General features: G+C 46.3%; 1 protein-coding gene across 1 annotated transcript in view; it reads right to left on the reverse strand.

Annotated features, from left to right (window-relative positions):
• Positions 1–11,425: 11,425 nt before the first annotated feature.
• The window catches only part of LOC119383461 (putative carbonic anhydrase-like protein 2), a 167,844-nt gene continuing 154,853 nt past the window's right edge, over positions 11,426–24,416 (reverse strand). Inside the window, exons 8-10 of the mRNA XM_037651587.2 lie at positions 16,003–16,134; positions 14,657–14,699; positions 11,426–13,894 (exon numbers count right to left, since the gene is read on the reverse strand). Coding sequence (XP_037507515.1) covers positions 13,869–13,894; positions 14,657–14,699; positions 16,003–16,134 — 201 coding nt within the window. The 3' untranslated portion in view covers positions 11,426–13,868. The remainder of the gene's footprint in view (positions 13,895–14,656; positions 14,700–16,002; positions 16,135–24,416) is intronic.

Raw genomic sequence — 24,416 nt, forward strand, 5'->3', positions numbered from 1 at the left:
AAGAATTAGGGATAAGAGTTAATGGAGAGTATCTCAGTAACCTGCGATTCGCTGATGACATTGCATTGATGAGTAACGCGGGAGACGAATTACAGCTCATGATTACTGAACTGGATACGGAAAGTAGAAGAGTAGGTCTGAAAATTAATATGCATAAAAGTAAAGTAATGTGGAACAATCTTGGCAGAGAACAGCGCTTTGCGATAGGTGGCGAGACACTGGAAGTTGTAAAGGAGTACGTCTACTTAGGACAGGTAGTAACCGCGGAGCGGAACCATGAAAGTGAAATAATCAGAATAAGGATGGGATGGGGCTCATTCGGCAAGCATTTTCAAATCATGAATGGTAGTCTGTCACTATCCCTCAAGAGGAAGGTATATAACAGCTGCATCTTACCGGTACTTACCTACGGAGCAGAAACCTGGAGACTTACAAAGAGGGTTCAACCTAAATTGAGGACGACGCAGCGAGCGATGGAAAGGAAAATGATAGGTGTAACCTTAAGAGACAGGAAGAGAGCAGAGTGGCTCAGGTAACAAACGGGGGTTAAGGATATGATAGTTCAAATCAAGAAGAAGAAATGGATATGGGCCGGGCACGTAGCACGTCGGCAGGATAACCGGTGGTCATTAAGGGTACTGACTGGATTCCAAGATATGGCAAACGCGTGAGTGGGAGACAGAAAATTAGGTGGGTAGATGAGATTAAGAAGTTTGTAGGTATAACGTGGCAGTAGAAAGCACAGGACCGGGTTGATTGGCGGAACATGGGAGAGGCCCTTGCCCTGCAGTGGGCGTAGACAGGCTGATGATGATGATGATGACTGTAGCATGCGATGCGTAGGCAAATAACAAAACAAAACAGAAACATGAGGGAGCTCCATAGGTTCGCAATGAGAAAGAAGTCTGAAAAACATGGTAGGAGTGCATGAAAGCTCAAGGGCAGAATATTATATAGAAATTCGAATATTACTCTTTGCTTTCTCACTAGCGAAGACCTCCCCTGTTCTCTGTTGTGTTTCAGCTCAAGAGAATCACCCAAAACTGAGAAAAGAAGAAAGGACGAAAGGAGGAGTCGTAAAGCAGGTCAGTGTTGATATTCAACCATGTCTGTGCGTAAAGCTAGTACCGCTGTTGCCGGAAGCCATCCCATTGGTTGATGGGCCGTTTTCCTCGCACGGTCATGTTTGCACACCATCCCGTTAGGTCTACGAAACGAAACTTACCTTTATCATCTCCGCATCACAACGGGTTCACCGAAATGGACATGAATAAAACATGTCCTATACGTTGATGAAAACCATGGGCCCAGGAAGAGGACCAATGGAAACCTACAACTCTAAGAAATCCGTTTGCCTCCTAACAAAGAGGCTAATGTTATTGCTTGTCGAGAGCGGCCAATGCAAGAAAGCGCTTTAAGTGTCGCGCTCGTGTCGGCCCGCGTCTTCGACGAAGCCGTTCCGGATAATTTATTGCTCTCCCTTGTCTCCGCACTGGCAGCGAGAGACGCCGAGGAAGAAAGGACGCCCATCTGTGTCCGAATGCAGGGGGCATGAGACGCCGAGCGCGGCTGTCACAGAAGGCTAGAGGTATTCCGAGGACAGTCCGGCGGCGGCGGCGGCGACGTAAGAGTGAAATACAGCGCCCAACGAAAAATGTTCGACGACGTAAGCATCTTATCGAGCGATGGGGGAAACTGGGGCTACAAATTTGTTCTCCGCAATCTGCTTCTGTCGACGGTCTGAGAGGGAAAAAGAAAAAAAGCATCGACTGAGGACGACGCCCAGAAAAAAAAAAAAAGAAAACCGTTCAAGAAGAGAGCTGGTGGGATGACATGTTGCCTCTCTTACAGTGTTGTGAAGATTGCTCGAAAGGTTTTATTACGTTTGTTTTGTTATGTGTCCCGTTTGGCTGCGCAGCAGCTCTCGCGAATCGCTTCCTGTTTACTTGGGGAAATTATGTAGCTTGAGTATAAGAAACTCCTCTTTAGTGGCAGGTATTTATATTTTTAGTAATAAAATATAGTTCAAATTTCCTTATGTCGCAGTTGAATCGGCGTCTCTAGAATATAATTAGACATCTGGCCTAGACTTCAAGGCAACAGCTACTACCTTGAAGAAAATAAGACCTCTTCTCGAAACGATGGCTCCAGCAACACACCCTGTTCAAGAATATTCATCCGTTAAGGCTGGTGCATGTAATTATTGGCAGCCTTTCTTCTTATTCTGAATGTGTTTTTTTTCTTTCTCTTTAACTGAGCAGTACAAGCATAGTCGCATTCTGTAGTCGTATTTGTGGCCTCGAAACGTGTCGTCAATGTCGTCTTCGACGTCGTTGTTGTTCCCGTTATTGTTATTGTTGTTGTGACATTTTTAACTGTCCACCCAAAACAATGAACGCGCTTCAGGGCTTTTCTCTTCCGGTGCTTGTTGCCTGCAGTCGATCGATGCTATTCGAGCGAGAACCGAAAAAATAAAACCGTTATGCGATCATAAACCTTTTTTTTTTTTCATTGCCCTTGCGCGCATCGTAACGCCCCTTCAAGTAAAGGCTTCAATGTAAAAAAGAACTTCTTATGATGAAACTCTGAGCTTCTCGAAAACCCACGAGGTTCACCAAAAAAATTGGTTTTTCAGTCATGGAACCTCAAAACAGACCCCTTCATTTTGCTGTTAACGGTTTCTTTTTTCTTTGCACTAGAAAAAAAAAGGGGGGGTGGGGGGGGGGTAGCACGGAGGCTTGACACGAAGTTGGGGGGAAACCGCTTTTTCGCGAATCTTAGCTCATTTCCGGTAGATTTCGTCCGGCGTGCGGAAGTGAACTTAAGCTAAGACCTTGTTCGTTCCCGGAAATTCTCCGACCACCGGAGAGGCTGTATTTCCGCTTGCTCGACACCTTTCTCAGCCGATCCTTTATTTATATATTTTTAAAGACTCCCGGTCTATTTTGATGGCGTTTCGTAGATCCTACTTGAAATTGTGAACTCCAGCCGTGCCAGATGAAGTGCTCTTCTGCCCCCTACACTCCTCGGGACAAGATCACAAAGCTGTCTTGCTCTTTTCTTTTTTGTATATATAAAATCTCTTACAGACCCTTGCAGGTGGCCTTCGTGAAACCCCCTAGATCGCTTCTTCTTTTCACTCTCGATCTGCCTCGGTGGTACAGTGATTACGGTGCTCGGCTGCTGACCAGAAGGTCGCGGGTTCGATCGCGGCCGCAGTGGTCGAATTTAGATGGAGGTGAAGCGACAGAGGCCCGTGTACAGCGCGATATCAGTGAACGCTAAGGAGCACAAGACAGTCGAAATTTTCGGAGTCCACGGCGCGCCTCGTAAGCATAATGTGGTTTTGGGACGTAAACGCCCAGATAATATTGTTATATATTCGCTCTCGTTCAGCGTTAACCAGAATAAGTTATTTTTTCAGTCTTTTTTTCATTCTTATTTCGGTTGTTATAGCTTGACGAACGTGACAAATTGATCAATCGTGAGGATAGTGGAACGGCATTTATTTTAAATGATCGTTCATCGTTGTGATTTTGCGAAAATGCGTCTACAAAAGAATGTCGTTTGGATACTACATATCTCACGCCTTCCTTGTAACCGTTCACGCGCTGACGAAATGGAAATTCGAAAACCATTTACACGTTCAATACCTGAATTATTATTTTTTTCTTTTTTTTTAGTGAAAGGTGTAGACGCGTGTGTACGGCCTGCGTATACGTCTACCTCCAGGTGACGAAACACTTACCCTGCATCCCGCTCAATCCATTGCAAGTATTTTGGCCAAAGCTTACACCATTGTACATTGAGTATATTGTTTTCGTTTTAATAGCGTAGCTGTTTTTGGTCGAGCCTTCCATGTCCAAGTCCGTAAGCGCTATCGCGCGAAATGAGAAAAAATATCAAGGACCGGTGCGAAACAACGACTGAGCTTAATATCGCGTGTGTTTGCGCATTTGACACTCAGAAAAAGAGCTGTGAATTTCTCTCCGCTAGTCGGACGCGCCACCGAACCGCCATGAAGAACTTGCTGAATCACACGCCAGAACGACGGCGAAAACAACAGCAGACGAGACCGCTCCGCACGCTACGAAGAAACGTCGCAATCGACGCTCCAGTTGCGTCGTGAATTGCCACGGACGTAGAGGACTGAATAACAACGTTCAGATTTACCGATTTCCATAGTTGTCGTACGAAGCAGGAAAGCGAGAGCGCTGGATACGGGCCGTTGCGAACGTGTTGGGTAAGCGGAGTACCCGCGTACTCCACAGCCGGTCGCATGAGAAATTGTGATAATGTGGCTCTGCTGTTTGCGTAACCCTGACGGAGAACCGTGTTAACCTTGACCATGAAGCTCAGCAGAGGCTTTGACCGCGGTGCGTGCCGTATACGGTTAGAGCGTGGTGCCGTGTAACACGGAGTGGGCAACTAGGGGCAGAATGAAGACGCGTGACACACACACCGCGACATCCTATAATCTGAGTTGGCCGTCACCACACAGCATCGCGCAGGTACGTACGTTTTGAAAGCTCAGAGTTCCGGTTCTAACTAGCTAACACGTGCGTCATGCAAGTAAATCGCAAAATGTTGGTCGTTACCACCTTCAGGTTTGTTCTGCCCGTGGCCTCCGCGATTGCCGTAGCTACCGCGGAGGCCATGCACGGTTTTGCCTTTGGTTGTACCCCGCGAAAGTGGACACGCACGTGTTGCCATTTGCAGTATATACAAACGGAAGACAACCATCAAGAGACCATTTGAGAATGCGTAGTAAAACAGTCCAACGCACAGGAAGCGAGAGGTGAAGGGAGAATGCAACTGAAAAGGCGAAAATCACCGGGGCCCTTCTTCCTTGATAAAGCGAGCTTTGTACCACTGATCGTAAGATACATAGCTAAGTAAATTGATCGTGTATGTACTTCATCGCTTTGGAATTACGTATATACCCGAGTTTAACGCATTTAGGCGCTCGAGAATGGACGTCGGAGAGCTTGCCTCGAACTCGATGTCCTGCGATGCTCGCTTGTACTTGCGAGTTACAGCGCGCCGGAGTAACTGAAACTTCTTTTGCACGGTACCCGCAGTTCGCTTTGATGAGGTTCTTACTTTTTTAAAGCGTGCATTCGCGGAAAAAGCTTTCCAGGTCCTTGATATTCAGGAAACCGCGCCTCGACACCCAAAGAAAGAGGGGGGGTTCTGTTGTGGCCTATGCACATTCGTTTCCGGACGGCTATCTTTGTACTACCCAGTTAGCGCCAGGGCTGCGATGAAGGCGCTTGTGGCGGTGTTTATCGCAGCGCCACCTGGGCAGAGTCTGACGTCTATACAGGCGCCATGTCGGGCAAGGAATCACGTTAGCATGTGTATTATAGCGTGGTAGAAGGGTAAAATTACAAGCAGGCGCCATAGAATTCGAATTGCGAAACGAATGGGTCGCTTACTGCTTACAACCCATTTCCAAGGGCTCAGCCATAATTCTTCATCGTCATCAGCCACAGCATCAACTAAGTGCACATAATGCCTTACAGATGTGCAGCTGGTACCTCGCTTCTCCGCAGGCTGATGATTAATGCCATAGTGGGTTCTTCCTTACTTCACAAAAATTATGATTTATGGCTCAGTGGGTACCTTGAGAGTGTACTTGTATTAGTTGTCCAAGAGAGCTTACACTCTAAGAAAAAAAAAGAGTATGCGTGACTCTTTTCGGAGAGTTCTGACTTGCCACGTATAGGACTCTCTTTAAATAGTCACGGTGACTCTCTTGGTGGGTCAGGGTCGGCTCGCTCTAGGAGAGTCCCCTGATCCTCTAGGAAGAGTGCAAAGACTCTCATCGGGAGGATCACGTTACCACTCATAGGAGTCAGACGACTCTTGCCGGTAACGCTCCTAGGGGGGTCAAGGGACCCACACCGAAGCATCAAGCGACTCCACAAGTATTTTAAGCTACTCATTTGATCCTTGCTCTACTTTTGCGCGACTACTGTTGAAAATAGTGGAGTATTCATTTTAAGCAAGTCCAATAATACTTGCCGTTCTGCCCAGCGACTGTAAAAAAAGAATAGTTCAGCTTTAGTATTATTTTAATAAAACTCGTCAAAACAACACATATTTTCCAACAAAGTTATATAGAAAGCGCGAAAAGATGGTCTGTGATTTCCAATTAAGAAGTTTGGGTATTCCTCATTTACATGCTTCTATGAGTACAGCCAACTAAAGTGTGTGACTGTGATGTGCACAGTGTCATATGGTGCTGAATGAACAGCAGAAATCGCCATCATGTTTCCATATTTATTCCTTGTGATTAAGAATAAATCAAAAAGTGGTGACGGCTTGAGGCATCAGACTTGTGGCTTGCTAGGTTGTCGCTCCTGTCCAGCGTGAGCACCATGAAAAACGGTATCTGAAAAGCAGAACGTGATATTATGATAAGAAAATGAAATTGTAGTAAAGGTTTGCAAAACCTACACAATAAGTGGTTCACACAGGCATAATAAAGGCTAACAACAAAACAACAAAGCACATCCTCCGGCAGCCAGGGGCATGCCGTGAGCGGTTATTGACCGCACGTTTTACAAACGTAACCCATACTTAAATACTCATATAAACAGATGCGAGTACTAGGGCCCGAACGACACCCAGCGCGTGCGTACGCCGTCTACGTCGAGATCAGACATGTCATATGCTAGAATTAGCGCACATAACTCCCACAATCACGTACACTCACTCGATTCTGTTATAGCGCCAAACGTCATCGCAGTGTATGCAAACCACGAAAACAGCAAACAGAAACGAGGGAAAAGAGTGCACGCCGGCGGCCGCAACAACGCGCGCCGTCGAAAGTCTAGAGCTTTTTCACTTTACCGGCGAGGCGTGTCCAACTTGAATGACTACCGCGTACATAATGGAAGCCACCGTACTATATCTGCACCTCAAACTACCGTCTTTAAGCCAACAAAAACCATTACATATAGTGCGTCTGAGCGTTCTGTACACAGGCTTTTTTTTTTTTTTTTTTTGACGTTCCCACGCGTGGAAGCACGCCGCACACTCAAGGTCGATGGAAATGTTATTATGAAGTAGACTAAAGGGCATCTCAAAACGACATCTTGCACCTTCAGTAGTGCAGACACAACGTGCGATCAGCAAGAAATGACCCTCGATTATTGTTTGCATCGCTCACTTTATGGGAGCTTGTACAGCAACGCGCATAACGGTGGCAACTCGTTAACTGACAGCTTTAGTTGGCCATCCGCAACAGCCCCGCGGATACAGGCTACTGTTGGAAATGGCTGGCAGATTTCGCAGAGCTGCTGCAGACGCCCAGCTAAAGCTGTATAATTAGTACCTACGGAAGCAGTACACTCACCGTTAACTGGCGCCCGTTGTCAGTGTCCGCAGCTCCATGAATATTCCGCCCTCCAAGCGTCACTTCGTGCACGGAGCCGGCGTCAATACCACGGAAGACGCGCAACCAACTCATCCACGCAACGCATTCCAATAGACCAGGAGACTGAGACATGACTGAGACGACTGAGACCGCTGACGGCCGCTGAGACGACTGAGAGAGGAGAGCGGCGCGCCACCCCGGCACCCCGGCGCGAACCCCGTCTGCGTCGCCGAGCAAGGCGCCCCAACGGCGCCAAAGGGCGAGCGTGCGATATGTATGGCGTATACGGCGGCTCTTCCGTATACCGAAGCCAATCGAAATGCGCTTCAGGAGGGTCCAGTGACTCCTTCCCAAATGCGAACTCTTTTTTTCTGCCTGTACCTTCCAAAAGGGGTCAGATGGACGCCCGAAGAGAGTCACGGTTCCATGACCCTCTTTTGACTCTCTTTTTTCTTAGAGTGTACAACGGGATCTGGAAAGGCCGCTCTGCCAGCCTTAGCTGTGAATGCTGCGTGTTCCGCGCAGGCCTGGCATTTTCTTTCTCTTTATTGCTTTTTTATCATTCAGGTCAGTGCGTTGGCACGTCATCATGCACGTCATACAGCTGAAAAACTTCAATTTTTTAATATCCGCGCTAGTATCAGCAATATTTTTTTCCTTAAGTATTTCAGTATTCCAATTTTCATTCTTGTTTGCGATACTAAAACTGCCTGAGCACCAATATGTATAAGACAAAAAAATATATCGCTAGTTCATCAATCGGGCTGGACAACCAAGAGAAGCGTACGAGTAGCGTCTATAGAGCTGGCCAGAGGCAACAGCACGCGTAGAGCGCGCAAATTATTAGGCGAGCGAACAAATTGCTATGCCGAGAGTAGGAGAGAGAGTGAACTTGAATTCTCTAACCACGTCCTCGCAATATTCCGCAGGCATTACATTAAACAAATACTGAATATCACACGCGTTGTACCGCAATCTCGTGCGCGAAGAAGTTGCGACACACCTGCACGCTGCGTTCCTAACACTGCTGTACATACAGTCGGGCTCCTGCACAGCGGAAACCAGAAAGTGGTGGTGCGTCGCGAGTCGCGGGGACGACGAGCAAGCGCTGGAGACAAGCACGTACGAGCGTGTTGGCGCTAAACGTTTTCCAATACGCATTCGCAGTCGTCACACACGCGCTGCGCTGGTAGGGAGGCCGTTACAACAGCGCCCCCTTCCCGCCGTTCCTCATCCTGGGGAAACATAGCCGAACACGTGAGTAGCGCAGCTCTCCCTCTCTCACCGGCTTCTCCGGAGTACGAAACTCCGGACGAGCGATATTCATTACCCACTTATGGATTTGTCATTACAGTGGAATGCGCGCCTGTCTGCTTCGGTCTGAGTACCTCTTGGCGATGAGCCTTGGACTCTTCATACAAGGCCGCTGTTTCACTTGCGCACGGCGAAACTGCTGTCGTGTGTAGTATGCATAGAGCGGATAAAGGGGCAGAATTGTCGAGCTTATGCGGCGCGAATATTAGGGCACATTTTTTTTCCCCCGTTCAAATGTTTGTATAGCCTTTTCTTCGTTCGTCGACTTGAGTGCATCACTGTAGGACCAGAGAGTTTAGGCTGTGTTTGTAGGGTCGGAACCAACAAATATAACAAAACTTTTGCTCCCTACAGGCGGGTATCTGTGTCAGTAGGTACAGGCGGAAGGATTGATCGGCGGTAGAATGCAGAAGCTGAGAAACAGCGAAATGTGCCCTGCTTTACGTAGCTGCAGTTTCGCTCGTTAAACTGGTGCGGAGGCCGGGAGTGAGATACTTACGCTGGTAAAAGGTCGTTTTAGACATGCGAACGTTAGCAGTTGCCGTGTAGTTTTGACGTCTGCGATTTGTTCTGTAGCGCCGTTACAGTAAATGATCGTGCTCTAATTACAGTACAAAATCTCACCCTGATCACGTAACTGAGATGAGTTACCTAACTATCCCATCAGCAAATTCTCCTGGTATGCAATAAGTAAATAATTAGTCTTTTCTTTCTTTTTAGGAAGTAATATGATTTCTTTAATACCTTTTTTTTTATAAATCATTTGGTCTATTTAGAGCATGCATATTTAATTGGGCCGGTAGTGAATTATATAGAAACCGGCTTCGTCATACTTTTACGGCATAAAAGCTTTAATTTGGCTCTTTTGCACACCCGTTCTCTTTCTCTCTCTCTCTTTATTGGACATGAAAGTTTTTAAGAAGGCTTCAGTTATTGTTTAAACTAGTGTCGTTAGTTAAACGCGCCTCGACATGGCTGCGTTAAAATCGATCGCAATTGAAACACTCGCCATTGCGATTTTCGCTGAAGAGAAGACATTAGGAACAATTTCGGGTTCATAGCTGACAGATAAAAAAGAAAAGCAATTCGTGCAAATTGTGGAGGAGCAAAAAGACATTACAAAGCTACTGAATCAATTAACAGTTCTTGCTCGCATTGTTGCTATACTTTTCCTGATATAGTAGCTACTCAATGAGGTATTTGTTGTATATACTTATGTGGCTCTCCTGCGTGCGTAACTGAATGTTGTTTACAGAGCGTGGCACTCAAGGAAGACCTTATTCTGAACTTCCTAACATCTGCTGTGTGAACATTTCGATTTTGTAAACATTTGAGTCGCGTAAACATGCACATATTAAGGCGAAAACATTAAACGCCTCGTTCTGTGGTGACCTTGAGCGACACACGCCACGCGAACGAAGTGATACACACACAAAAAAAACCACGTGACCCTCTCCGATCGAGCAACGTGTGAAGAGGAAACGGCTTAGTATGACGTCACCATGTGACGTCATGACTGAGACTAAGTACGTGAAGCATAAAGTTTCATACAATAACCTAGAGAGGAAACTGGCGCTGCGATCGTTCAACCAACCATGGGAATGATGAGAAGTACAGGCTTCGGAATGGATAGCGTTAGCTAGCGTACTGTCTTCGAATCTTTTGCTACAGTTTCAGTTTCGTTCTTCGCGAGGCGTGGGTAGTGGGGTGCGTTTCAAAGCACACAGCTAGACCTCTTGATTTGCTGCGACGTTGCAGCTTTACAGGTTGTATTTGAGATTTTTAGCAAAGTGTCGTGCACTCACCGCTGCGCATAGATGTAGCGTCCCATGCCAGTGCTGGAAATTGCATAGAGTTCACGTTTTGTGATAAACGCTACTTGTCAAAACTATTTCAAATCGACTGTAAAACGACGGCGAAGCTAAGTAGACGGGTGCGTCCCGCTCCTCTGACTCGACTTCACAACAAAACGAGGGATGCCTTGGGGGCAGGCCACTTAGGCAGACGCACCTGGCATCGCAGGAGATGATACGTTAAATGTTTCTCACTCAGTACGGTACTGTTCTTTCCATAAATAGGTAATGCGTACTTTCGAGGGGAAGACAAGCGCGTTTGTTTTGAGTGTTAATAATTCATTATATTGTGATGCCAAATCTGGAACACAATTGCAGAGCAATGCATACCCTGGTGGTTGAATTCGTCCAGGTTTCAGTTCCATCTCACGGTCACGTAAACTTTTTGCAATAAGTTTTACATACAAAATTATGAAGCAAGTTTTAATTGGAAGTAAGTTCATATCGCTTTGTTTTACACTCGGCAAACAAGCGTCGCGAATCTCAAGAACCTAATCCATCCGAAGCAAATCCGAAGCCTGTACTTCCCATCATTCCCATGGTGGTTGAAGCACCGCTCAAGGAGCTCGAGTAGACACTAGCGCCAGATTCCCCTCTAGGTATTACTGTAAAAAAACTATGACGTGAAGGTCCGCCCGTGTGCTCATCCACGAATGGCTGTGGCCGTGTGGGAACATTACACTCAAAACCCATACGTAACGGAAGAGGAGGAGCCGGCACCACACATGGACACCAACCACTCCTAAGTTCGTTTATTTAAAACAAACGATTTTGCCATTGACTTGAGGACCACCTCAGGTCACAGCATTGTTATCGAGAGTGATCGCCCGTGGACCCTCTGAATAGCGATTAAGACTAAGCACGTTTCCTAGTGATTTTTGTGACACCTTTTTATTTCAAACAAATGAGAAACATTCATCTCGCAACATAACACGTAGTCACCTCTGGTCTCGAAACTTTATATCTCGAAGGTCTCTGGGACAATATCGCGTCGATTATTCAAAAACATTTTCAACTTCAAGCAAACCAATTTAAGAAATACTTGACATTCAACAGCCTGAAAGCGCAATTCTTTTTCGGGTTTTATTATTTTTTTTTCTTGAGCGCGTATGTCATCAATTTCGATCAAACTGAGCGATCTGCAAAGTGTACAATTTTTAAAAAATTAATAAATGCAGATTGAATACAAGAAAAAAAAAAACGTATGATCGGATACAACAGCAGGTAAGCAATCAAAGATCACGTTTAGTAACGCGTTCCGCCGCGGCGCGCTTCGGTACACTGCCGCTGGCGCCTTCCGTAGTTTGACGAGTGATCACGTGACGGAAATTAGGAAGTCCCGAGGGCGATAGCTCTGTCGAAACCGGTGTCGGTCCGAAATAAAACGAGAGGTCCGTGTCCTAGGAAGCACTAGAATCTGACGTAGGGGGCGTCACAGTCGCTTTCGACGAGGCCCATTCATGGTACACTTGCTGCTGATGCTGTTGTTTTATTTTGCCGTGGTGGTATCGTCGTTCCCTCCTTGCGGTGAAATCCCAAGCGTCGAACAGGCGTCTTCTATTCTCCGAAGCCGCGTGGTAGTGGTTCATCTTCACTTGCACGTGTATAATCAAAACTGGTTTCTCACGAGTCATTGCCGCTTGTCCCAGCCGCCGTGTCACGCACGTACACATGCATTAACACAAGCACATCAAAGCAGGCGATACGCTGCATCTGTCGTCGCCATCTTTCCGTTTCACTTCTTTCTATCTCTCTGTCTCCGTACGGCGTCGTGTTGGTGCGAACCACTGCAATCACTGGCTCTGTAACATTCAGCTCATAAGAAAATAACACACTGCGTCCTATTTAAACAAGAGGCAAGAGGGGCGGGGGGAGATACCGGAAAATAAAATGCTAAATAAACTTCGAAATATGAACTTCTATCGTACTGTGAACAACGTGAAACTTAAAAATCTACGGGACGTGCGCAGATGCTTCTTGCTTAGACGTTCTCTTTAGTTTCTGAAGAATGCTTTCTCTGACGAAAACAAAGCAATAACCATTCGAAGACTAAAGCGATGTTTCCGAGCCATCGAGCTACGTATTTTTAAATAATTAACACAACCATTTTAACAAAGTAGATATACAAACTGACATAATTTTCTGCACTAAATACATATACATGCGCCTCTGTGAGCGTTTCACGCAGAGAGGCAAACTCCTCGATTACGCACATAAAAAGCCCTGAACCTGACACCACTGTTCTCTGAAGCAGACGAAAATGAATTGGACTGAATAATTCCCAATAACTTGTTTGTCTCGCTTTTAAGTTCACCGGGACCACTTTTGACTGGACATGCGTAGTACATGTGACTAATCTACAGGCCTCCTACACCTGTAAGTGGCCTGCAAACTTCTGATAATCTCTTTTTTTTCTGAAATAGAAATAATCTGTCTTTGGCGAAAAGAAATGGCATCCGTGTGCATCTGATTCTTTCATTAACCATTATAACCATTTTTCATTATCCATTATAAAATATCAGCACCTTACTTCGAATACAAATGGCATAACAAGCTGAAATTTATATAGCAATTTTTTGATCCATTAGAAGCTTTTTTACGTATTAGTGTTACAATTATGCCTTGATCATGACGCCAAAATCGCCTTAATTCAGATAAAACTAAAAAAATTCTACCGCTTTTCCTGGGCCAAACAGAAATAATGCGGTCAATGAAGTGGTAACCCAGCGCATCTTCATTTCTAAGCTGCTTGTGGTGCAACGGCATCACCGAGACCACTCATCATGCGCAGCAACTTTGACGGCAGCGTGCATCGCTAATTCTCGAGAAAACCCTATTCTTCTTTTTTCGACGCATTCTTACGCTTCTGTAGAAACGATGACGTCGTCCTTCGATCCATTACAACAGCGTCTCCGGTGATGCCCACACAAGCGAGAACACGCTCGCTTGCAAGCGCAGAACAAAACTACCTCGCCAACAAAGAGCAAACTTCTCGAAGCTCACTTCACACCGAAGTATTTCGTACGGAGCAGTCAATTGTCCGTTTTGGTGATGACGGGTGATTAAAAAAAAAAGAAAGGAAACATCGGAGTTTGTCAAGCTGTTATTCACTGACGCTTCTCGGAGCAATGCAGAGAACTTCACGCACATACACAGCCACGCTCTTCGAAGAACGCACAACGCGCACGCACAGAACAGCAGCCGAAGTGGTGGCTAACGTCCCTTCTTCTTCGAAGCTCTCGGGCGTCGGATACAGTGTCCCGGAACATCCGGCAGTGGACCGTTTCTTGGGCGTCCGGATCGTCGTCGTCACCTTTTCACGGTCCTACGAACTTCGTGTTTGCTGCAATTCGGATGATAATAACAAAAAGGGGAACAAAAGAAAAGGGAGAGCGGGGATGGAGGGGAAAGAGAAATACGTTTCATAATTTCATCATAGGTTTCATAATCATCATCATAATTCTATCTTACGTCCGCAGCAAGACACAGGCTTCTTCCAATGATTTTCTAACCCACCTTGCCCTGCGTGAGCTCATTCAATTTCATGCTCGCAAAATTTTTTAATTTCATCGCTCCATCTAACTCTTTGCAGTCCACGGCCACGTTTCCCGTCTAATAACCCTTGAAGAGCTTGTTCAGCATGAACGCGGTGCTCGCTACGTGGGCAACTGATGTGAAGCATCCAAAAAGAGACGAGTTGCGTTTCTTGGTTTGAATTACCAGTGCCTCCGGGCAACCACCGGTTTCTCTAATGGGGACAGAGATACCCCGACCTGGCGCACAGCAGGGTGGGTACACATCCCGAGAAAGTGGCCTCTCCTTTGTGCTCCCTGCTATCTTTCACTGGTCGCCGGATTAGGCTATCGTTAGAGAAGTTTACTCGGAGACCGAAATACCACCGGTCAGGAGCTGCGGCTTACGCGTCCGTCAACAATACCTATCCAATCTCTTTGGTACGTCGTAGGTAGATTGTGAACTGTGCGCTCTCTCAAATTCTTCGCCTCAATATACGGCGATTTCGAAACACCTAAGCAGCTCCGCTCAAATATCGCATTACAAAGTACCGTAATCTTCGGAAAATTTTTCTTTCATCGTGCTCACTTACCTTGATAATACATGTTTTTGTACATGGATGGGCAGTTGGAGCCCTGGAAAACAATTTGTGAGAAATATGAGACATTTGCGGGTATATTTGTTTTTGCAGGCAAGAAACTGTGTGACACAACATTCAAAGCAACTTTAACTGACATGTGCTACCAATAAAATAAAATAAACACGGCTCAGTAGAGTATTAGAGCACGAGAAACATTTTATTGAACAGTTGAAAAAAAGCAGGCGGAATAAGACTCGGAACGTTCACGAACGACACTTCTAAGTTAACCACAAGTACACCAATTGTTCAACGACACATACGCGACTCTTTTGAAAGAGCGAGCGAAGACCAGAGGCGCTGACAAAGTTCCACCTCAAAGAAGACGGTGACAAACTGCGCTTTCCGAACACCGTGACTTTCAGTGCGACAGTAACTGCACGCGTGCCCCCATAGGATGGTTAACTCGCCCAGTTATTTCTAATATCGTTACTCATTTCACGGTATTGATAATAGGCTGGCAGATGCATTAAGGTTTAACTGTGCTCAGGCAGCAATCTTTATCATTCTTCTTACGATGACAATTTGAGATCACTGGTTCTCTGTTGCCAGGGGTTCTGTTAAGTGTCGTGCGGATTGACAACATCCACTAAGCAACGGGCGACGGTTGTGCTGTTTTCGCTGCACGAAATAGGCGGTTAGATCTTCGTCTGATTTATTTCCGTATACTGCCATCGTGTATAGCGAGATATCGCGAGATATTCGCCTTTCTCGGCGCTAGTCACATTTTACATGCAGCAACTTCATCTTCGCTGTTCCCAGCGCCGTACCGAACTTTTTGTTATCGTCTTACGCTAAGCCTGGGTTGCCATATTGTAGTTTCTATATTTCATACCCTCCCTCCTGTTTTTTCATGCTTATGTTTTTTGTATTCTCCTTGCCCTAACGCAGACAGGTGTACTTCTTCCGGTGACGGTGGAGCACCTGAACCCGTCTTTTGTTTGTTTAAATATTTCTCTTTAACGATACTATGGACGAGCGCTGCGCTCGTTCTGTCTACTTCTTCCACTTGTATTCCGTCCACGGCGCAGTCATAACTCAATTTAAATCTCCTAACAACTAGTGTCCCAACGCACTTTACTTAAATGTACTAACCATGAACTTATTTAATATACAGCGTGGTCATCGCGCCGTGTTTTATGTGAGAATGCCGAAGGACGGCAACGGGGCAACTAGGTGGGAAAAGCGCTCCATGCAGTTGACGTCCAGCATGGCAACTAACCCTTCCAGCCAAAAGATTGCGAGTTCATAGAAATACATTGCGACACGCGAGTTCAACTCGGGAGCCAGAATACACTGACCTGTTTCCACTTGAAGTCAATGTTGGTTCTAACGAGTCTCTGATTGACCGGAAGGGTGGGCCGGAAGTTGTCCGACAGCGGAGCCTTGGCGTTCAGCTCGTCGCCTTGCATCAGCTTTCGCAGAAGGTAGAGCTGCGATTGAACGACGGGGCAAGAGTCGCGGTTAATTGCCGGGCGCCACCACCCATTGACTCGAACGTACGTAGCATGAAGAGGCACAAAATAAGAGCGCAAAGCTGTTAGTATGTCACTAGCTCTCTCCTTGGGAAGCGCTCCATGTGTGTTGCGCATATGAAAGAAGTAGACGACGACAACGTTGGAGCTCTCGTGTGTGTTCGCATGTGTGTTCGCCTGTGTGCCGCAGCTTTCATGTGTGGCGTAAGAGTTCTCGTGTTTGCAGTAAATTATCTTTCCTTTCTACAGCGTCTCGTGTCTGCGGCGATGGCGAAGATGACAAAACTAAGCCCCCGTACTTTCAAACGATCCTCGACTCGAAACTCTTTCTCCCTCCGACTGAAGACGCGGCGCTTCAAAGGAATTGCGGCCGCCGCGTTTGTACAGCGGTTCACGACCTCCTCCAGAGGAGGTCGTGCAGAGGTCGCGGTGCTCGGCTGATGACCCGAAGGTCCAGGGTTCGATCCCAACCGCGGCGGTCGCATTTCGATGGAGGCGAAATGCTAGGAGCCCGTGTACTTAGATTTATAGGGTGCACGCTAAAGAACCCTAGATGGTGGAAATATCCGCAGGCCTCCACTACGGCGTGCCTCGTAATCATATCGTGTTTATGGAAAGTAAAACCTCAGAAATTATTAATCAATAATAATTATCAAGGAAATTACGACGGAGTGTCTACGAAACGCAGTGACTGCTTCTTCCTATAGTTTCGACGCTGCCAGTCACGGGGTAGGCCACCATTAGTCGCCCTGTCGTTTCGAGCGGAGTGCCGATAGATATTGCCATCATCTGTGTTAAAAGGGAGCGTTGAGTGGAGAAATGTAGAAAAACTCAGAGCCATTCCACTACTGTGAAGATAGAAGCCAGTGATGCTGTGACTACGGCGGCTCGGGTATAGTGAATATTGCTGTAGTGAATTTATATATTATAATTATTGAGTGTATCGAGCGAATAAAGAGACACACACTCACAAGATTTCGGTGTCTCTCTTGAGCACGACGCACATTATCTCTTCAACAGCGGCCACCGGCGGTCTCGAAATGAAATTCTCTCGCACTACGCAAGAAACACCGTTGTTCCGGAAACACAACAACGGCTGGGCATTCGTTTGCTATGCAATTGGTCCTGTCTTCGAGGCAAAATTGTTCAAGTCATTCTGCCATATGTCGGCGAAATCGTACGCCTTCGTGTTTTCTTTTACGCCATGAATCTACCCAGACGAGCATCAGGACGACACGTGCAAATTGTGTCAGGAAGGACCACGAACACTCAAACACATGCTGTGAGAGTGTACTATAGTTATCAGAATGATGGCAGTTACTCCGGAGACCCTGTCGTCGAGGTGGGCCGCGGTTTCTGCGCAGCTCAGACCTCGGCACCCAAATGTGGGCAGTCCAGCAATCCCGCGAGGCGGCGTTGAGGCAAGGCCTTGACGTTCCCCCGTGGGATACCTAAGCCCGGGTCGCGTTAAACCTTGCCGGACAATCAATAAAGTTGTATCCATCCATCCATGGTCATTTTTTCGACGCAAAGAACGCTGGGTAAGTCTAGTTAATCGGTTCACCGAAAATTGTTGTTCCACTCGTCTTTTGTACGCGGACGCGATCCGCTGGGAAGGCTGTAATAAGTGAGTTGGTATGGCGGCGTACACAACGGCTAGTCGCTGATTTCGTAACTTCGTCGCACAGCAAAGCTCGCAGACGGTCTTCGTACGAAAAGAGGACGGCTCGCTCCTTAATTTTTTTTTTAGGGGCGAAGCAGCTTAAGGCCGAGGCTTGTCCGTATGGCGTCCGTCCGCACGGCACAGCACCGTTTAAAATCGAAACATCCGGTTTAACAATAGACTAATACCAATATCAATTGTGACGAAACAATATAAAACACCTACAAGCACAAGCCCTTTATATTTGTCGGCGACTTACGCGTACACATTATGGACCTTAGGACCCATCTTTGTCGTCGACTCTAATTGTCTGCTGTCATGGTATAGAGAAAGCCGTTGCTATAGTCGAAACATATGTGTGTATGTGAATCAAAAAAAGGTTTACAATAGACAAACAACAATTATAATTGTGACGAAACAATATAAAACACCTACAAGCACAAACCCTTTATATTAGTCGGCGACTTCAACGTAGACATTATGGACCTTAGGGCCTAGCTTTGTCGTTGACTCTTTGTGTCACTTTATGTCACTTTATATATCACTTTATGTCACTCAGTTTACATTATATGGGGCAACGCTCGGGTAACGTGCGGTTACTCACCCATACGATACCCAGAACTTCGCCCACTCGTAATGATTCACTTCGTGGAGATGCGTGGGCTTTTTTTTCTGCTCAGCAACAGGAGTTCGCGAAGTTGCAAAATCAATTACGCAGCCAGGAGACGGGCGTCGGAATACGCTGATAATTGTCTTACGTGCCGATGACAGTACGATTCCGTTCAATGTGCCGAAAGACTGCTTCTTTACTGTTTTTATTTTAGACCTCGTCAACGTTCTGACGACTCACCGAATTGAAAAAAGACGAAGTCTCCATTCTGTGTCCGCACCGAATCATAATGTAACTTTAGAAAACGACCAGTCATAGCCCTCGGATCAGTTAGGATTTCAACTGTCAGCAATCTCGGGCGTAAAAAAAAGCGAAAAAAGGAAATCGAGTGGCGTGCAAACCAATTTTTCGAAACGTACGTGTACAGCTCCCGGTAATCCGAAGCAAGTTGACAAAGTGCTCCGCCACTAATGACTTAAGACAAGCATAAGCCCGACACAGCGCGGACTTGTAGCATTTGCTCGATTTTAAATCAACGGCACAGTCGCAATTAATATTCTTTCTGTATAGATATTCTTTTCTCGCGAGTTTTAAAAAGAGTTTTTTCATGCGCCGTGCCGGTAAGCGAAAAAGTAAAAAAAAAAAGACACTTCCTATCGTTGAGTAAGAAGGCGCACTGTTTCTTTTTATTTTAATCGATTAAGGAAACACCGAAAGCAAAAGACGAAATAGCCACGAAAGACTTCGAATAAGTAAAGGAAACATTAGATCTCGTAAGATGGAGGAGGTATAGAATTGTCGCGACAGCAAATATTTTCATAATGAAAATACCATTTTTCACCGCTCCGCGGCTGGACTCAATTATGTTTCAGCTTGTCTCGGCGTTTCTCAAGAGTCCATTTTGCTGGGCTCTAGAAATAGTGTCCTTTCTCTGAACAAGCATTTAACGCTTCGTCCCTCTTTTTTTTCTTTTTTTTCTATCTCTCTTTTTAAAAGTTGTTCGACGACTGTCTCTGAAGCTGCACGTGTCATCGTATAGTACGGTGCAGCGTTTTCATACACCTTTTGTTTTCATTTTGTTTTTCCGTCCTTTCATTGCGATTACGACAGACGTGTGCGTATAGTTGAAATGGGAGAGGGGGGTGGGGGAATTTGACAGCACATAAGAGAGAAAAACGTTCCTCTTACAATGCGCCAAAATAAAAATGCACGTCAAGTGCGTACGCCCGTGGGGCTTCAAAACTTTTTCTATGAGCGTCAAAATTTTTTTCTCCCAACGACAGCGACGAAATATGTCCGCCGGCACTCATCAGAGGGACCCTTTGCGAAATCAAGATCGCCCTTGCGCTCACGCAATACTTGCGGCGCTGACCTAAACGTTTTTTTCAACACAGTCATTCCTCGCTGGCTCTGTCAGTCATATCGTGCAGTGTATCTGATTCTGGCGTTTTTTTTTTTTTTTACGCGAGATTGAAAGCTTCGAGAAGTTAACGGCGACAGGCTGCCTAATATGAAGACAGTGAGATTTGAAACTGAGAACTCCACAGGATATCACTCAAACGACGCGCGAAATTAGTTAGCTACTGGTAACTGTCTTCTTTCTTTGTTTAAAGTGAACGGCAGCTTTGTATTAGCTGACTGCAACGAGCGATGGAGAAATGTTGTAAGCTAGAATTTACGAAGCACGTGTCTTTTTTTTTTTTTCCTGCTCACGCCCAGGAAACTCTACAGCCGCATATGAGCGTCGGTGCGAGACGATACTATAATAGTTCGGTGCAGGGTTCTTAATTCTAAATTTGACCGCATGCCTAATTAACTTGCGGGATTCGTGAAGAGGCGCGCAACGATGCCGAGGGAGGGCCCGTTCGTCGTTAACTATCATGTCTACGCAAACTAACAAACAGGACAACGAAATACACTGAGTCCACATTTACAAAGTTTCATCGCTAACCACCTCATCACCTCCTCTTCTACAGGACATGTCACTGCTCTTTTTCTAGTTCTCGGTATGCATCAGCTAAAAAAAAAAAGCTACTTTTATGAGGTCCAAGCGCTTACATAGTCAATTTTTAATTTAAATTTTATTGTAATATATGCTAATGCCTTACTGCTTCCAATTTAACCTTGTACTATCTCCCGCCCCTCCTACTAAATAATGGTTGAATGAAGTATACATCGCTTTTATCGCCCCACAGTTACCTCGATGCGTGACATATTTTCCGCTCAAACTAACACGAGAGCGAAGGACAGGAACAAGTGAAAGCTGGCTGCCCCGTTACGTGTACCTCTGTTAATATGCGCATGCGTTATTAAGGCGAGAGCCTGAGATGCCTCATCAAACGCGAACATTGACCGGCGTCCCGCGAGGGCGTCCCCCGTCGGCGACGTCAACACGAGTGGCGCGAAAAAAAAACATAATCACGTGATGACGTCATCGTGACCTCACAGATCGCCAAAATTTGTGGCGTCATTGTGACGTCATAGTAACGTCACACAACCACGTCATCGCATGACATCATAACTTGGTCAAAGGTGGGCTGATCACGGAGGCAGTGCAAAACCAGGTACGGTGCCACCGATCCTGCAGGCAGTGGAAAACCAAGTTAGGTGCAAAAAGCTTTCGGACTGTGGCGGGGCAGGCACAATGCATCGACTGAGAGAGAAAAAAAAAAAAAAGAAGATGGCTTCGGCCTTCCAGTCGTCTTACGTGAATGCATAATGGACCCTGTGAGTGTTTGTATGCACTTAATCTGGCTTTCGCACCTAATGTAAACCCCTTGGAAGTGCCGCCCATGTCGTCCCGTTTGTGTTCCTCTCCTTCGTTCTCGCCTCTATTTTAGCGTCAAATATGACACGCAGCAAGAACCAATTAGGCCAAGAACAAGTTCTCCTGGTTTTACTCGATGCTAAAATGTAAGTATAATCTGAATCCTTTATATCGCACAAGAGGCCGGATAGTTTTCCGGTCAACGTCAACCATATCTCATTCGCCACTGTCTATCTACACGGATCACTCGATGGTAAAATCAATTACAGAAATTAAAGTTAGAATAAACGTCGCGTATTTCAGACGATATACGCCGACTAACAGGGCATTAGTGAAGCCATTTTTTTAAATTTTTTTCTGTCGACGGAGCACGTGTGCAATACGGCAATGTAAATGTTTACTCCTCCTTTTTTTAAAAAAAAAAGCTCAGATTTAAAATAGACAATATCCTCAATGCAGTGGATTGAACGCAAAGAAAATTTTCGTCTTGTTTAAAGCCAACTTTTTTTTTTCTAAAGATAAAAACCTGGTGAAGTTGCGTGGCACTCCAGTCGTATGAAAAGAAACCTCATCATTTACAGCGCCTGAAAGAACCCGAATTGGGAGATCATACTGGCTCATGTACATAAGGCACAACGCTGGTAGTGTCTTTCCAAATCTTTATCCCCGTCGTCACGAAGCGTGGGAGATGGCAGCTCCAGCACAAATAGCATTGCTTCTGCGACGTTCACGTTCCAAAATGAAGAGGATTCATTTCTCTTCAGGCGCAGTGACGTGCGGGGATAAGGGTAGAAAATGAACCATGCGTCAGATTCAAGGACGAGGGCGGGGGGAGGTGTTGAAGAATAATTGATCAATCTTTCTATATTTCCATATCCCTAGGCCCGTCACGAAAAGGTAACTGACAAGCCACTGTCACACCTTTCAAATTATTTTTTCGCAACTTTTTTTCCCCTTTCCCCAGTGATTAACGTTCCATACGATTCGAGAGCCCTGTTTTGCTACCGACGTGCTGTATGTTCTGTACTGATTTAGGAATACATACGAGCTTCCATTTGTTTGTAGTTTCTCCACGGCAACATGCCTGGCCGGGTTCCTATGAGAATGGGATGAACTAATTTTGCTCGTCTTCTTATCACCGCGTGATAATTTAAAACAACAAAGAATAATGAGAGCTCGAAGAAGTCGCAGAGGGTTACTGATAGAAGGACACGCTAAAAAAACAAAATTCAGTTAGCATAGCTCTCGCACCGGTTGCTTTCTGATAAGATGTTATTACGATAATAAGGAGGACCGTTTGTTGGTATTATTACATTATTTCGAGGAGCTAAGCATGACATGGCGTCCTCGTCGTTGGAGGGAGGGGGTGGGCGGTGTGTTCGTGTCAGGAAAGTTTGAAACATCGCAAGAAGAGAGAGAGAGAAAAAAATACCGAGACAGAAATCTTTCGCCCAGACACACAAGCTATAGAAGCGGTACACTGCGGACCAAACATTACACGATATGAAAGCGTTTGCTTCGTTATAATTCTTCCTTTCATTTTCTTTTTCGGGTATAAATGAGAAGAGCCTTTTCCTGCCTCCTTATTTTCCCGTCCACAAGTAACGCTACGGATAGGAGGGAGGGGGGGGGGGGGTGGCAGGAGGAAGGGAGAGGCAGTTATGTTTTTGACCGAAATCAGTTCCGTGCGAGCACACACACACAACGCAGACCACCCTCCCTCTGTTCAGCGCACAAGCCTTTGCCAAGAAAGCCGAGAAGACAGCGAGCTACGGCCGCTTTTTCCGTGCTCCTTCCCGGTCGCGCATATACATAAGCCTAACAGGCCTCGCGCTGGCGGATATTGGCTTACACGGTTCGGGCACGCATGCATATGAACGAGACCTGACGTGCGCTCGCAACAAAAGAAGAGAGAGAAGGAAAAAAAAAACAGCGCAACAAAAACGACTTACAGCACGCAAACGTTTAGATGGAAGAAATAATGCTCGGAGCGGCTCGCTGGCACAATATAATAAAACGCGACACCGCCATGAGCGCGGGCCGGTCGCATGACTGACGAGGAGATGCGCCGCGCGAGGAGAGGTAAAAAAAAAAAAGAAGGAATGAAATAAGATGCGCGTAAAGAGGAGGGTGGACGTGGGAACATTGTTTCTCAGGACTCGCCCCCTCGACCCTGCGTTGCCGCTGTTCGGATCTCTTCCGCTCCGTTCCGCTTATTTCGGGTGCTCCGAGTTGCTTTTTTTGTTCCCTCCTCGGCTGCAGCGAGACTAATTACTCCGGCGTCTTGTTTCAAGGAGGGCGGTCTCCTTCGCTAATCTGCGTAAGTCCGTCGCGTTGCTTCTGCAAGCGTGTTTCTGCATAGCGCAACGCGGTCGCGTGAACGGAGAGCTCCTATTCGTCGCCCGCCGACGCCACGCGCGTACGGAGTTGGTGCGAAGAGTGGGAATCAGCGACGCTACGGAAGGGAGGGAAGCCGAGTTTCTTCGCCTCCGTAAGCTCTGTGTTTCTTCCTCTTCTTCCTTTCGGGTAGCGAACAAAAACTTTAGCGCTTACGAAGTCGCTTACGAAAGAAATGAAAAATGAAACGCAGCGTGAAGAAGTCGGGCAATTTCTATGCCACGAAAGCCGCACTGCAGGCCAAGAAGGGCTGTCGCAGGGGTCGAGAAGATTGGTTACAAACAAGTGCAGAAAGGTCCGGGTCTCTTTCTTGTTTTCTGGCTCCCGCCTCCTCGTTTTTCGAACCAGTAGCGCGCACAATTGTTCTTAGCTGGAACGATACGCCGATGCGTAAAAGGCACAGTCGTATGTCGTTTAGTTCGGCCATGTTTACCTGTCCTATAGCTCCCGCCCCTCCTCCCACCCTCTTATCACCATCCAACTTCCTCTTTTGTAATTTTAATTTTCGAGCTTCGCATTATGACAATAAGTGGCGTCGAGATGCCACCATTGCGACGTTTGATTAATATCAGTGTTATTTTTGGCACGCCAAGCCAACTTCATTCATCGAGTCATCGTCCCAAATTTAGCTGCAGATCGGTAGAAGAAACGAAGCAAAACGCACATGCGAAGATGTGCCACGGCACAATAAGGTATTCCTTTAGCCAAGGAGACGTCATGAGCATGCCAACAAGGAAAGTGAAGAAAACAGAGCATCAAGTGAAACAAAGCACAACGACGCTGGTGTTCGGTGCGCTCGGTAA

The sequence above is a fragment of the Rhipicephalus sanguineus genome, chromosome 2 (genome assembly GCF_013339695.2).
Source record: "Rhipicephalus sanguineus isolate Rsan-2018 chromosome 2, BIME_Rsan_1.4, whole genome shotgun sequence".
Taxonomy (NCBI): domain Eukaryota; kingdom Metazoa; phylum Arthropoda; class Arachnida; order Ixodida; family Ixodidae; genus Rhipicephalus; species Rhipicephalus sanguineus.